At 38.9% G+C, this 12,008-nt stretch overlaps 2 protein-coding genes across 2 annotated transcripts in view; both read left to right on the top strand.

Moving 5' to 3' along the window:
• The window catches only part of LOC311001953 (up-regulator of cell proliferation-like), a gene marked incomplete at both ends in the record, with an annotated part of 63,048 nt that overhangs the window by 2,592 nt on the left and 48,448 nt on the right, over window positions 1–12,008 (top strand). The window lies entirely within an intron of this gene.
• Window positions 1,863–12,008, top strand: part of LOC311001504 (interferon-induced very large GTPase 1-like) — a gene marked incomplete at both ends in the record, with an annotated part of 28,077 nt that continues 17,931 nt past the window's right edge. Inside the window, 3 exons of the mRNA XM_083992592.1 lie at window positions 1,863–2,004; window positions 2,467–3,258; window positions 4,309–4,521. Of these exons, the coding sequence (XP_083848718.1) occupies window positions 1,863–2,004; window positions 2,467–3,258; window positions 4,309–4,521 (1,147 nt within the window). The remainder of the gene's footprint in view (window positions 2,005–2,466; window positions 3,259–4,308; window positions 4,522–12,008) is intronic.

Below are 12,008 nucleotides of genomic sequence, written 5' to 3'. Positions count from 1 at the left end.
GTAAATGCTTGGAAAGTGCTTGAATGTGATTTAAATTAATAAATACAGCAGTTTCAGGATGTATGGCCAAACAATATTTTTTTTGCCATGTTTGAAATTTCTTCAATTACTTCAATTATTTGTTAAAACTTAAACACTAACAATTTAGATTAAGTGTAATGAACATATTGAGTAACAAAATCAAGGAAAGTGGAGCTGAGACTTTGTCAATCCAAGTCAAATCCACCTCTGAGGTGGGATCAGAATGATCCTGAAATTTTGGTATCAAGTTGATCCTGATATCTGACTTAACTTTTGAAATACCCAAATCAGCCTTTTATCTGGATTCAGGGGAGGATTGGATTACCAGAGCTGAAACCCTGATCTTCAGGATCAGGATTCTCCTGATCTGTGTTGAAATACCCAGTTTTCAGATCAGATCTAGATTTAATCCAATCCGACCAGGATAATCCTGTCAGATCACGTTTGAAATACTGGGCCCAGGCAGCAAATTAGACAACATTTTGGCTGGAGAGGTCTTCCCTTGGCCACACCTCTCTGTAATAATCATCTGTTTCAACCTGCCAGAACTGATCCAAGATTTTCTAAATGGTGTAAGTTAGGATTGTCTTCCCTGTGTGACCTTTATGTGGACGGTATATTTGCTAGTTTCACTCAACTTTCCTCCTTATTTAACCTCCAGAGTTCGGATATGTATGGTTACTTCCAAATCCGTAACTTTGCTAAGCACAACACCTCAGCTTTCCCTCATATTCCAGTAGCCTCTGGCATTGATTTTTTTAATATGACTTCTCGGCTACTAAAAGGACAGTTGTCATCTATTTACAATATATTATTAACAGCGACTCCCTCTGCCCTTTGTAAGATTAAAACAAAATGGGAATCGGAATGGGGTACTTCATTTTCAGATGAATGGTGGAATAAAGCTCTTAATACTATAAATTCATCTTCATCCTGTGCATCACTTACCCTTATTCAATTCAAGGTGCTCCACAGGACTCATTATACTAAAGAAAGATTATCAAAAATGTACCCAAGTGTATCGGATTCTTGTGACAGATGTTTTCAGGCACCTGCTCACTCAACCCATATGTTTTGGTCTTGTCCTATGTTGAAAGAATACTGGAGATTTTTTTTTTACATTTCTAACAGAAGTACTGGAGTTGAACATTGAACCATCACCAGAGATAGCCATTTTTGGCACTCCAGGAATTAGGATTAAATTGAATTCAATACAGAAAAATGTAATCTCTTTTTCATCTTTGATAGCTCGCCGTCGAATTATTTTACAGTGGAAAGACCCTTTACCACCTTCAAAAGATTCCTGGCTTAAAGACCTGATGACATTTTTGAAGCTAGAGAAAGTCAAATTTACACTTCGGGGATCCACCGATAAATTCTATGAACACTGGCAACCTCTTATAACGCATTTTGAGAATATGAATTGTACATCATTAGACTAAGATATATATTTTTCTAACTGCTTTATATATGTGCTCATGCTGATAATGTGATTTTGGATAAAAGATTTATAATTATTTTCTTCATTTTTTTATTTTTTATTTTTTATTATTTTTTTGTTGTTGTTATACATGTACATTGTTACTATTGTGATTGCTATTATTATTATTATTATTTTATTTATTATTGTTTATTTACTTTTCTTTTTTATTTATTTATCTCTTTTGGTTTGTTTTGTAAATTTGTTTGGTAGTTTCTTTGTGGGGGGGACATCGGGTGGGATGGGAGGGGAAAAAAAAAAAAAAAAACCCACCTGTGTATTGTTGATTTGTGGGGTGTATTCTCTGAACCAAAGTGGTATACATAAATAAAAAATAAAAAAAGAGAACACAGAAATGAAGATGTCTGACATCGCCCATGAACTGGGAATCTCGGTTGATGAAGACTGTCCAGAATGTCAGACTGCCAAGAAAAATGCAGATGCCATCACTGAAGAAATTCAAAACACCCTTAAATACAAAGAAGCTCAGCTTCCTCTGCAAGGTGAAATATGGAAGCAACTGACGAGCTTGGAGAAGGAACAATATAGGCTACGGAAAGCTGGGTCTGAAAACATAGAAACATACAAAAGTGATCTCCAGGAAAAAAAAGAAAAACTTCGGACCAAACAGAACTCTTATGACATGTCAAATGCAATCACTTGCTTCATCAATGCAGTATCAAGCACAGGGATAGAGAGATGTTATTTCCTGAAATGGATGCGAATTAATCTCGATAACCTGTCTAGAGAATAACTGTCTGAACTCAGAGACCAATACAAAGAAAAATGCAATAATTCTGAGAACAAAGATGAGATAAAAGACATTGACACAGAACTTTCCAACAGCTCACTGGGGACTGAACACTACTTCCGTGAACTGGGTCAGATCTATGAAGCTTCACTTTCTCTTCCAGAAACACACCGATCACGTCAACAGTTACAGCATCTGCCCAAACTCTGTGCAGGACTGTTGCTTGAGGGATTTCCCCTTGAGCTTGTAGATGGAGATGCATCCAACATACCTCTCAGATGGGTGAGTGACGTTCTCTCTGAGCTCAATGCCTTGGTGTCTCCAAAGAACAAGATCCTGGTCGTCACAGTTCTTGGAGTTCAGAGCACAGAAAAGTCCACTCTCCTCAACACCATGTTTGGTGTGCAGTTTGCAGTCAGCAGTGGACGATGTACTCGATGTGCTTTTATGTTGCTCATCAGAATCAATGAAGACATGAAAAGAGTTCTCAACTGTGACTTCATGGTGATCATTGACACTGAGGGCTTAAAGTCACCAGAGCTTGCACAGTTGGATGACAGCCATGAACATGACAATGAGCTTGCAACACTTGTGGTGGGGCTGAGTGATGTCACCATCATCAATATAGCAATGGAGAACTCAACAGAAATGAAGGACATCTTGCAGATCGTGGTGCATGCTTTTCTCAGGATGAAAGAGGTGGGCAAAAAGCCTAAATGTCAGTTTGTTCATCAGAATGTTTCAGATGTTTCAGCCCATGACAAGAACCTGAGAGACAGGAAACTGCTCTTGGAACAGTTAAATGAGATGACACAGGCAGCAGCCAAGATGGAAAGGAAAGAGGAGTACAAGAGCTTCACTGATGTGATGGAATACAATCCAGACACTGGGAACTGGTACATTCCTGGACTCTGGAATGGAAACCCACCTATGGCACCAGTCAATGCAGGGTACAGCGAAGCTGTGTATGAGCTCAAGAAGAATGTCATCCAACTACTGGGACGTTGTGGGTCGTCTGCTAATGATATTTTGGAGTTTAAAGAGTGGATGTCCAGTCTGTGGACTGCAGTAAAGCATGAAAACTTCATCTTCAGCTTCAGAAACAGTCTAGTGGCTGATGCTTACATGATGTTATGCACAGAATTCAACAAATGGGAATGGGAATTCAAAAAACACATGTACAAGTGGGTGACAAATGCTGAAACAAGAATCTCAAATTTTGGTACAGTTGCTTCAAAATCTGAAATAACTGACATTAAAGATCTTGTCATGTCTTTGAAAAGTGAAGCCTCCACAGAGCTGTCTAAGTGGGAGACAAAGCTTCTTGAAAATCTGACCCAGTACTTCAAGCAAACAGAAGGTCATGTCTATCTAGTAGAAGGATACAGAGAGGAATTTGCAAACAGTGCTAAGATGCTTCGAAAAGGAATGGAGAACTCTATGTTTAATCAGGTCACAGCAGCAGCAGAAATTAAACAAGGAATGAGAGAAGTCAATACAATCAAAGAAAATCACACAAAAGAAATCGAAAAGTCAGTGTGTGCCCTGATTGATCAATGTAGGGAGAAGAATGTCCAGATGAGCGATTCAGAGTTGGACAAGGAATTTGATAAGATGTGGAGAGAAACAGTAAAGAACTTGTCTTTTTCTGAACAAAAGAAAACAGATGTCTTTGCCAGTGTATCGCACCACCTGAGATTAAATCTGTCACACAGAGGGAGTCATGCCTCTAAATTGTTGAGTGAAAAAAAGCTACAAGATTGTGGACTGAAGCCATTCAAATATACAGGAGAAGGAAGGTGGGACAGGTTCAAAAATAATGTGTCAAAGTACGTACTCTATGAAGACAACATAATGATTGCACAAAAACTGGCTGACAGCATCATCTATACTTGCACTGAGTTTGTAGCTGAAAAGGGTGACAGAAAAAGTAATTATTATGACACCCACATCCAGGAAATCCTGTGCATGACTGATGAAAAGCTGAAAAGCAAGGAAGTAAAGATAGGGATTGAGTTTGAAGTTTCTCTGAAACAGCACATTTGTGGATTTGCAGCCAGACACTTTCAGAAGATGCATGAAGATTTCCTGCATGTGAACGATCCTTACAGATGTCTGAACCAAAACAAAGACAAGTTTTGTACTGATTTCAAAGATGTGTTCTATGAGCGAGACCAGTGCCAGAAGAAGGCAGAAGAATTCACCAACCGTTGCCTGAAGCCTGCAGTCCAGGACTACGTCAATCGTTCCTTGGGTCCTGATATCATTGGTGAGATGCGGACTCTACAGCAGTTCAGCACAAGGATGTCTTTCCAATATGCAGTTTTACTGGATTTGCTTTCAGAGGATGACTTTGAAAAATATTTTTCCCACATTTGGTCATATGAAAAGTGTGTAAAGAAGTGGATAGTCATCCAAATAGTGAACCACTTTGCAAAGAATGAAAAGATTTCAGAGTTTGAGGCTCAACATCTTCAGTCAAGTATCAACAAAATAAATGATGCTATCAACAAAGCCAAAATGAAAAGGAGTGACAACTTGAAGACACTAGTTGAAGATATCTGCAAAGAACTTGGAGATAAACTGGTCATTTCCCAGGATGCTCTTGGGGCTTTTATGATCCTGAACAATGCAGACCAGGATCAGTTTGTGCACTGGCTAACTGTGTCTGTGAAGGAGATGGGAGAAGCTCTTAGAGAAGAGTTTAAACAAATAAACATTCAGATAAAACTGAAACATCTTCATGTGAAGCCTCAGAATGAGCTTTTCGACAAGCTGATTGGATGTGGTAAACAGTGTCCGTTCTGCAAAGTGCCCTGTGAGGCAGGAGGAGATGCCCATACTGAACACAGGGCCTCACTGCATCGACCAGAGGGTCTGGGTCGATACAGATGGAACAAGACAGAAAAACTGGTCACTGACATATGCTCATCATCTGTAATCAGCAGCAATCGATTTCGCTGTGCAGCTACAAAAAGTGAATGGCACCCATATAAGCAATACAGAGACATTTTTCCAGACTGGTACATCCCTCCAGATTCAAGTTATGAAGCATCAGACTACTGGAAATATATACTGACAAAGTTCAACAGCAAGTTTGCAGAAGCTTACGATGCAAAGCCTGCTGACATTCCTTATACCTGGAAAAATATCACAGCTAAGCAGGCAGAAGAGAGTCTCAAACTGTCTTTTAACATTAAATGAGAGACTACAGGCTGTGAAGTGACATGTGCACACTCTGTGCACATATGTGAAGTGACATATGTGCACACTCTTTTCATTGATTCATTCAACATATATTTAAACGTTATGTTTAAAAAAAACATAGTCTTTCATTCATTTCAGCAACAGGAGTTGCAAATTCTTCTCCTTACATTGATTCAGTCATTATTCTGACATTATTTTGATCTTTTTTTTTTCTTTGTTATATTCTAGAAAATTACAAACAATAACTGAATAATTGAATATTACTGAGTTATTGCATTTCATTGCTGTCACAACAAGAAATCTACTGCAGTTTGTGTTAAAAAATCATCTGAAATTAATGTCATGCATTTAATAAAAACATCTTCAACTCTTGATCTATGTGTAAGAAGCACACAAACATAATAAAATAGAATGTACATGTTTGCCAGTTTTGTCTGACAGGTCAATGCCTCGATTGCCACTGAAAAGATGTTCATAGATAAAAATGTATGAGATTAAATACAACACAGTTTTTTTTCAGTTTGTTTTTTGTGATTAATGTGATGTGAAATATTCATCTACATTGTTTTCTCTCTTTTAAAAGATCAGTCGACATTGTGGTTTTGTAACGACAGGGTAGCATTTTTTTAAGATATGACACTTATTCTTGAATCAGAGATGAATCTAATTTTTATTTTTTCTGTTTTGTGAAATTCATTTTCGCTGTAGATCATTTGTAATACAGTATAAGATGTAGTATATAGATTACATTTTTTACTTTCTCTCGAGCATGAGCTTTTCTTCCTTAGAAATATGAATCTTTTTGTTTTTGTTTTATTGAAATATTGAAATTGATGGAAAAATATGTGTTCATTTAACTTTGTTAACCATATTTGATGTTTTGCAGATAAGTTGTGTGAGAAGGATTTGTTCAGTTTTAATCAGAAGAAGAGCCTTGAGATAGTGGAGGTATGCCACCTGCTTTGATACAGCAAAGTTTCGAGAACATCTTCCTTGTAACATGAGAGATAACGTGGCTGTTGCTAGGCAAGATGATACACACTGTTTAAATACTAAGAAACCTCTTTGTTCGGGGAGCTCCTCTCCCACAACCTTGTATGTGTGAGATCCTGTGCACTGCTTGAATAAAGAGATACTGACTTCATCATCCTTGCTGTGAGAGTGGTGACTTTTTCACCCACATAAAGCATAATTTGTAAATATTAGCTGAATGTTCAGAGGTGAGGGAGGGTACCATTGGGGGGCAGGCGGGATTCACAGTCAAGGTGGAACAGAGTCGGACACAGGTATCAGGCAGTGGGGAGGATTGACCAAAAGGAGCAGGCAGACAGGAGGTGGTGGACACTCAGGCAGGTGATTGTTGAACCAGCAGCTGAGGTTATGCCAGGAGCACTCAAAGAGAGTTGGTGTTTCTTACAGCAGATGACACTGGGCTCTCCAGATGACAGTGAAGCAGGGGCATGCCACATAGCCACAGACAGACAGGTAGCCTACCAGGAGACTGACAGATAATACTAGTCAAAGGCTGTTGCATTTTCCGGGAAAGTGACGAGGAGAGGTGGATAAAGGCATGTTGAAACCGGGGAATCAGTCTACCATGGGTGCAAAGACAATTTATATGCTGGCTTGATTGGTGATTCAGGGTGGACTTTGTGGTGCTGGTCATAATTCATGGAAGCAACAAATTATATTTACACTATTCTTTATTCATACTTTTCACTTAAGCATTTTACTTTGCCACATTTAAAGACAAAATTGGTGCCCCATTAGGCAAGGCAAGGCAAAGCAATCTTATTTGTATAGCCCATTTTTACAGTTTGCCTCTAAGGGCTTTACATGGCATCATAACAACATCCTCTGTCCTTAGACCCTCACATCGACTGATTACCTGATGAAGTTATGATTGACTGTGTGAAAAATCGTTGTGCATATTGCATCTGAGTTAGTAACAAGTGTGTAGACTACACAAGGCAGCATGGTGGAGTCGTGGTTAGCCCTCTCTTCTCTCAGCAGTCAGGTTCTGGGTTCTGGGTTCTGTGTGGGTTTTCTCTGGGTAGCCTACTCCAGAGTCCTCCCACAGACAGTGCTTTTTTTTTTTTTTTTTAATCAATGAGTGGCAGAGTTGGCCCCACGCCTTTATGGGACTCAAATCTAACACATCAACTATTAACCCTTACACCCAGCAAGTCCTCGCCTCTTCCTTTATTGGGCATCATTTTGGCTGCAATCATGCTATAGCAAAAGTTTGGGGGGACGTTTTGCCTTTATCTGTTATTGTTGAAATTAAAAAAAAAAAAAGATAAGAGTTCTTTTTTTCAATGTGGAAATACATTTATAGCTCTCACCCAGTAAGGTCCTTGTGATGGTTGAAGTTATTTAGTTTATCTTTTAAGATTATAATTTTTTTGTTATATTAACTTCTCTCCCACGATGACTGTTATAATTCAAACAATAAAATTAGTTAATTAAGGACTCATTGCATCCTCATGATGGCTGAAAGTATAACTTTTTAATGGTTTTATATTTTAAGATTTTTTCTTTTTGTTACAGTATGTAATTTAATGTCTCTCCCAACGCGACTGTTAAATTCAAACAAATTAGTTAATTAACACTTCACATGCCAGTTTCTGTGATGTACCACTCATTTTTATAGATAAATCTACAAAAAAAATGAAATATTTATTTCTTTATTTATTATTATTTTTATGATTACAACTGTCAGAATTCAGGCGATATTAATGGGTAAAGGTAAAGGTACTTTATTTGTCACATATACAGTTAGTACAGTGAAATTCTTTCTCTGCATTTAACCCATCCCTGAGGAGCAGTGGGCAGCCACGGTGCAGCGCCCGGGGACCAACTCCAGATTATGAGCCAGTGCCTTTTCATAATATCAGTATATATATATATATATATATATATATATATATATATATATATATATATATATATATATATATATATATATATATATATATATATATATATATATATATATATATATATATATACTTTTTTTTTTTTAAGTGTCAGATTTAAGTAAAGAAATACCATTCACCCCAAGCAAAGAGAAAACATACTTTCACCATGAAAAACAAATGTTTTGAAATCTCACAATAACTGTATTCCTTTTCAAACAGCTTCCATATCCAAAAAAAAGAAACTTAATATTTACAAGTATTCTGTCTGTTTGATTCCTACACTTAAACATATACAGTTTAGATTCTCATCCAGTTTAGATTCTCATCCAGATGTTGTGCATCTCTCATCCTGCCACCCAGTTTGTTCAGTGGCCTGACAGCAGTGAATGTGGCACAATGGCGCCCTCCTGTGTTAGCTTATAGAATTGACAAAGAAAAGAAAAATAACTGATCAAAATACCTTGTTTCTGTTACCTGCACTGGTGTCCATGTAGCTGAGATTAAATCTGTCACACAAGGGACGGTCATTCATATGAGCTGTTGATTGAAAAAAGGCTACAAGACTGTGGACTGTGCATTTCAAATATACAGAAGAACTCTACAAGTTAAACACGACATGAGCAAGTGGTTTCACCTTCAAGATTCAAGATTGATTTGATTGATTGATATCTTTATTTCGATCATGTAAACGACAATGTAAAAAAAATAAAATAAAAAATAAGACAAAATAATAATAAGGAAATAAGTGAACAGCAAAAATGTATACACAAAAAAGTGTACATCTCATAAGCAACGCAGTTCACATGAGCGAAAAGGAGTAGAAGAAGTATAAATTTATCTAATCCTAAAAGTGATGGCACAAAAAACAGTAAATCAGTGTTGTACCTGTTTTCCTCAGTTTGTAGCTGAGATGATAAGAAAAACACCTGACACGTACTAACACCACATCTGTGGATTTGCAGCCACAAAGAAAATGCCCAAAGACTTCCAACCTACAGTACATGAACATGACACTGTGCAGGGAGAAAACACAGGACCCAAAGGCAAAAACAAACAGTAGAGAGTCAGTTCAAAGTAATTTATGAGGGGAGAAAGCACAAAAGCTCAAAAAGGTTTCCAGTAGTCCAAACATGAAAACTCCACACACAGGGTCAATGGCTATCAAATCCTAGATGTCACAAAAAGGGAACGTACTTCTATCGCTCTTCTACTTCTTTTCTAATCTCTAGGACCAATCAAAGCGCTAAACTGCATGTCACATTCACACACCTTCAACACACAATGCACAGATCGGAGGGCAGGTGTGGGGTCAGTGTCTCACCCAAAGACACTTCTACATGTAGACAGAGGAACCACTGCTCTACCTCCTGAGCCACAGCTGCCCAGTGGCAAGTGGAATACAACTAATGTCAACCAAACAACCAAGAACTCTTAAAGAAGTCACAATGAGGCTTGTTCCAGAAGAATGTCTGCCTCACTATGTCAGTTATTTCCTGGGTCCTGATATTAGCACAAGCACAATATTCAGTTTTACTGAATACAAACATGAATCTTTTCAACAGACTGATTGGATCTGGTAAACAGAGTCCATTCAGCTCAGTGCCCTGGGAGGCAGGAGGAAAAGCTACTGAACACTGGGCCTCACTTCATCAGCCACAGGGTCTGGGTAGACAGTGATGAAACAGGACATAGAAACTGGTGGCTGAAGGGCACCCATATTACTGTAGCACAAGGGAAACTTTCCCAGACTGGTGTATTTCTCCAGGTTCAAGCTATATGTATGGAAATACTGACAAAGTTCTACAACATAATTACAATGCAAATGAGATGTAACGTACTGGTCAGGTCTCACGGGTTTGAAGTGCTCACAAACAAATACTAGCCCTAACTTTGAGGGTAGATTAAGGAGAAAAGCCAGGTGAGGAAAGAGGAGCTGGACTGGTTTTCCACACGGGAAAAATAGTGTGGAGGTGGGTCAGCCTACCAGAGCAGCAGTTCAGGTTTTAGGTTGATGGTGGGTGGATGTTCATAATTAAAGCAGGCTGGTTCTCAGTAGTGGAGCTGTGGTCCTCTCATGTCTGCATCTCCAGTGTAGCACTCAATCCAGCTGTCACCACGCCCACCACACAGGTGAGTCTCATCACCTCATTAACTCCAGTGGATGCACACGCCTCTCAGAGTGACATCATCTCATTAACACAGCTTAACCACACCTCTATTATTTCTCCATGCACGAAACCCAGTCCAAGGTGTTTAGGAAAAGGAGAAAGAAAAAAAGCAGGAGATATGACCCCCATACTTAGAAGAGAGTAGCTACAGCAGTCATACTATTCCACAAAGGGCAGTATGGCTGCAGGTTTTTGTTCCAGCCAATCAGCAGCACATCAGACTCATTGAATCAACTGATCTCAGTCTTCAGACAGCTGATTGGTCAAACTGTGTGCTCTTGATTGGTTGGAATAAACGCTGCAGCCACACAGACCTTTGTGGCATGGACAGGCTGTGTGCTGACAGGTGCACACTCTTCTCATTATATTGATTTATTCATTATGCTCTTGTGAATACTTAAACACAGATATAAAGTTCATTTACAGAAACAGGAGGTGCAACTTCTTCTCATTGCATTGATTCAATCATCATTCTGACACCATTTTGGCACTCAGATCATGCAAACAGTTTTTTTTCTAATCATTAAGAGAGCTGGACGTGTGGGCTTATAGGTTGCCCCAGTCAGGATGAGTCATGGTTGCTAAAAACTTTATAAGACTGACTTTAATGATGTAGTAGGTGTAACATATTTAATAAAATGTTGTGCTGTATGACTGGCTTTATTTTCACTCTCACATTTCACTTTAGGACGTGCACATTTACAAATGGATCGCAGATATTGTCTCCAAGTGTATTTTGGGTAAAATCGTCATCAACCGTCCACCAACGTCATCAGTCACTTGTCAACAGAGTGTGGAGCATTTTTACTACGAGGTTAACATGAGTGGCAGTTCATATAAACATAAAAGTGGAACAGCAAAGCACAAAGAAAAGGAAAAAAGAGAGCAAGGAAAAGTCAAATTACAAAAACTCCTTGAGGCAGTCCGGCAGAAGTAGTTGATGACAGGTTCCAACATGAGCATCTTCAATCACTCTGTACAAAAGTCCATCTTTTTCTTGTAGTCGCGACCACTGTTTCAACAAAGAGTGTACTGGCTTTGTCAGAGTTCTCTTTTCCTGGTAAGTTGGTTTCCTCTGCTTATCCCAGAAGCCTTTTAAAACTCTGAGCGTTGGGTCGGGCTCTTGGAAGCTCTGGAGCTCTGCTTTGGAATATCCAGGGAGTGTGAGAGTGTTATCCTGCACTGCCTCTCTTACCACCGTATCACTGGTCTTAATTGCCTAAGCCTACAGCACTCAATCCCTGCTGTCACTAGATCTAGGTCTAGGGCTGTGCCTGGCCTGACAGTGTTACATATGGCTACACATCCATCATACTCTGCATCCTCACTATCAGGCTCTGGCTCACCATCTGTGTAGTAGTAGTAGGACTACTATTCCCAGGATGCTTAGCTCCTACAATGCAATGCGTGTAATGTGCTCTACCTGGTTCACAGTAAACATAGATACGACTCGAAGCAAC

Source organism: Trachurus trachurus (assembly GCF_905171665.1).
Source record: "Trachurus trachurus genome assembly, chromosome: 18".
NCBI lineage: Eukaryota > Metazoa > Chordata > Actinopteri > Carangiformes > Carangidae > Trachurus > Trachurus trachurus.
The sequence above is the reverse complement of the archived record's forward strand: the minus strand, read 5'-3'. Positions and strand labels throughout refer to the sequence as shown.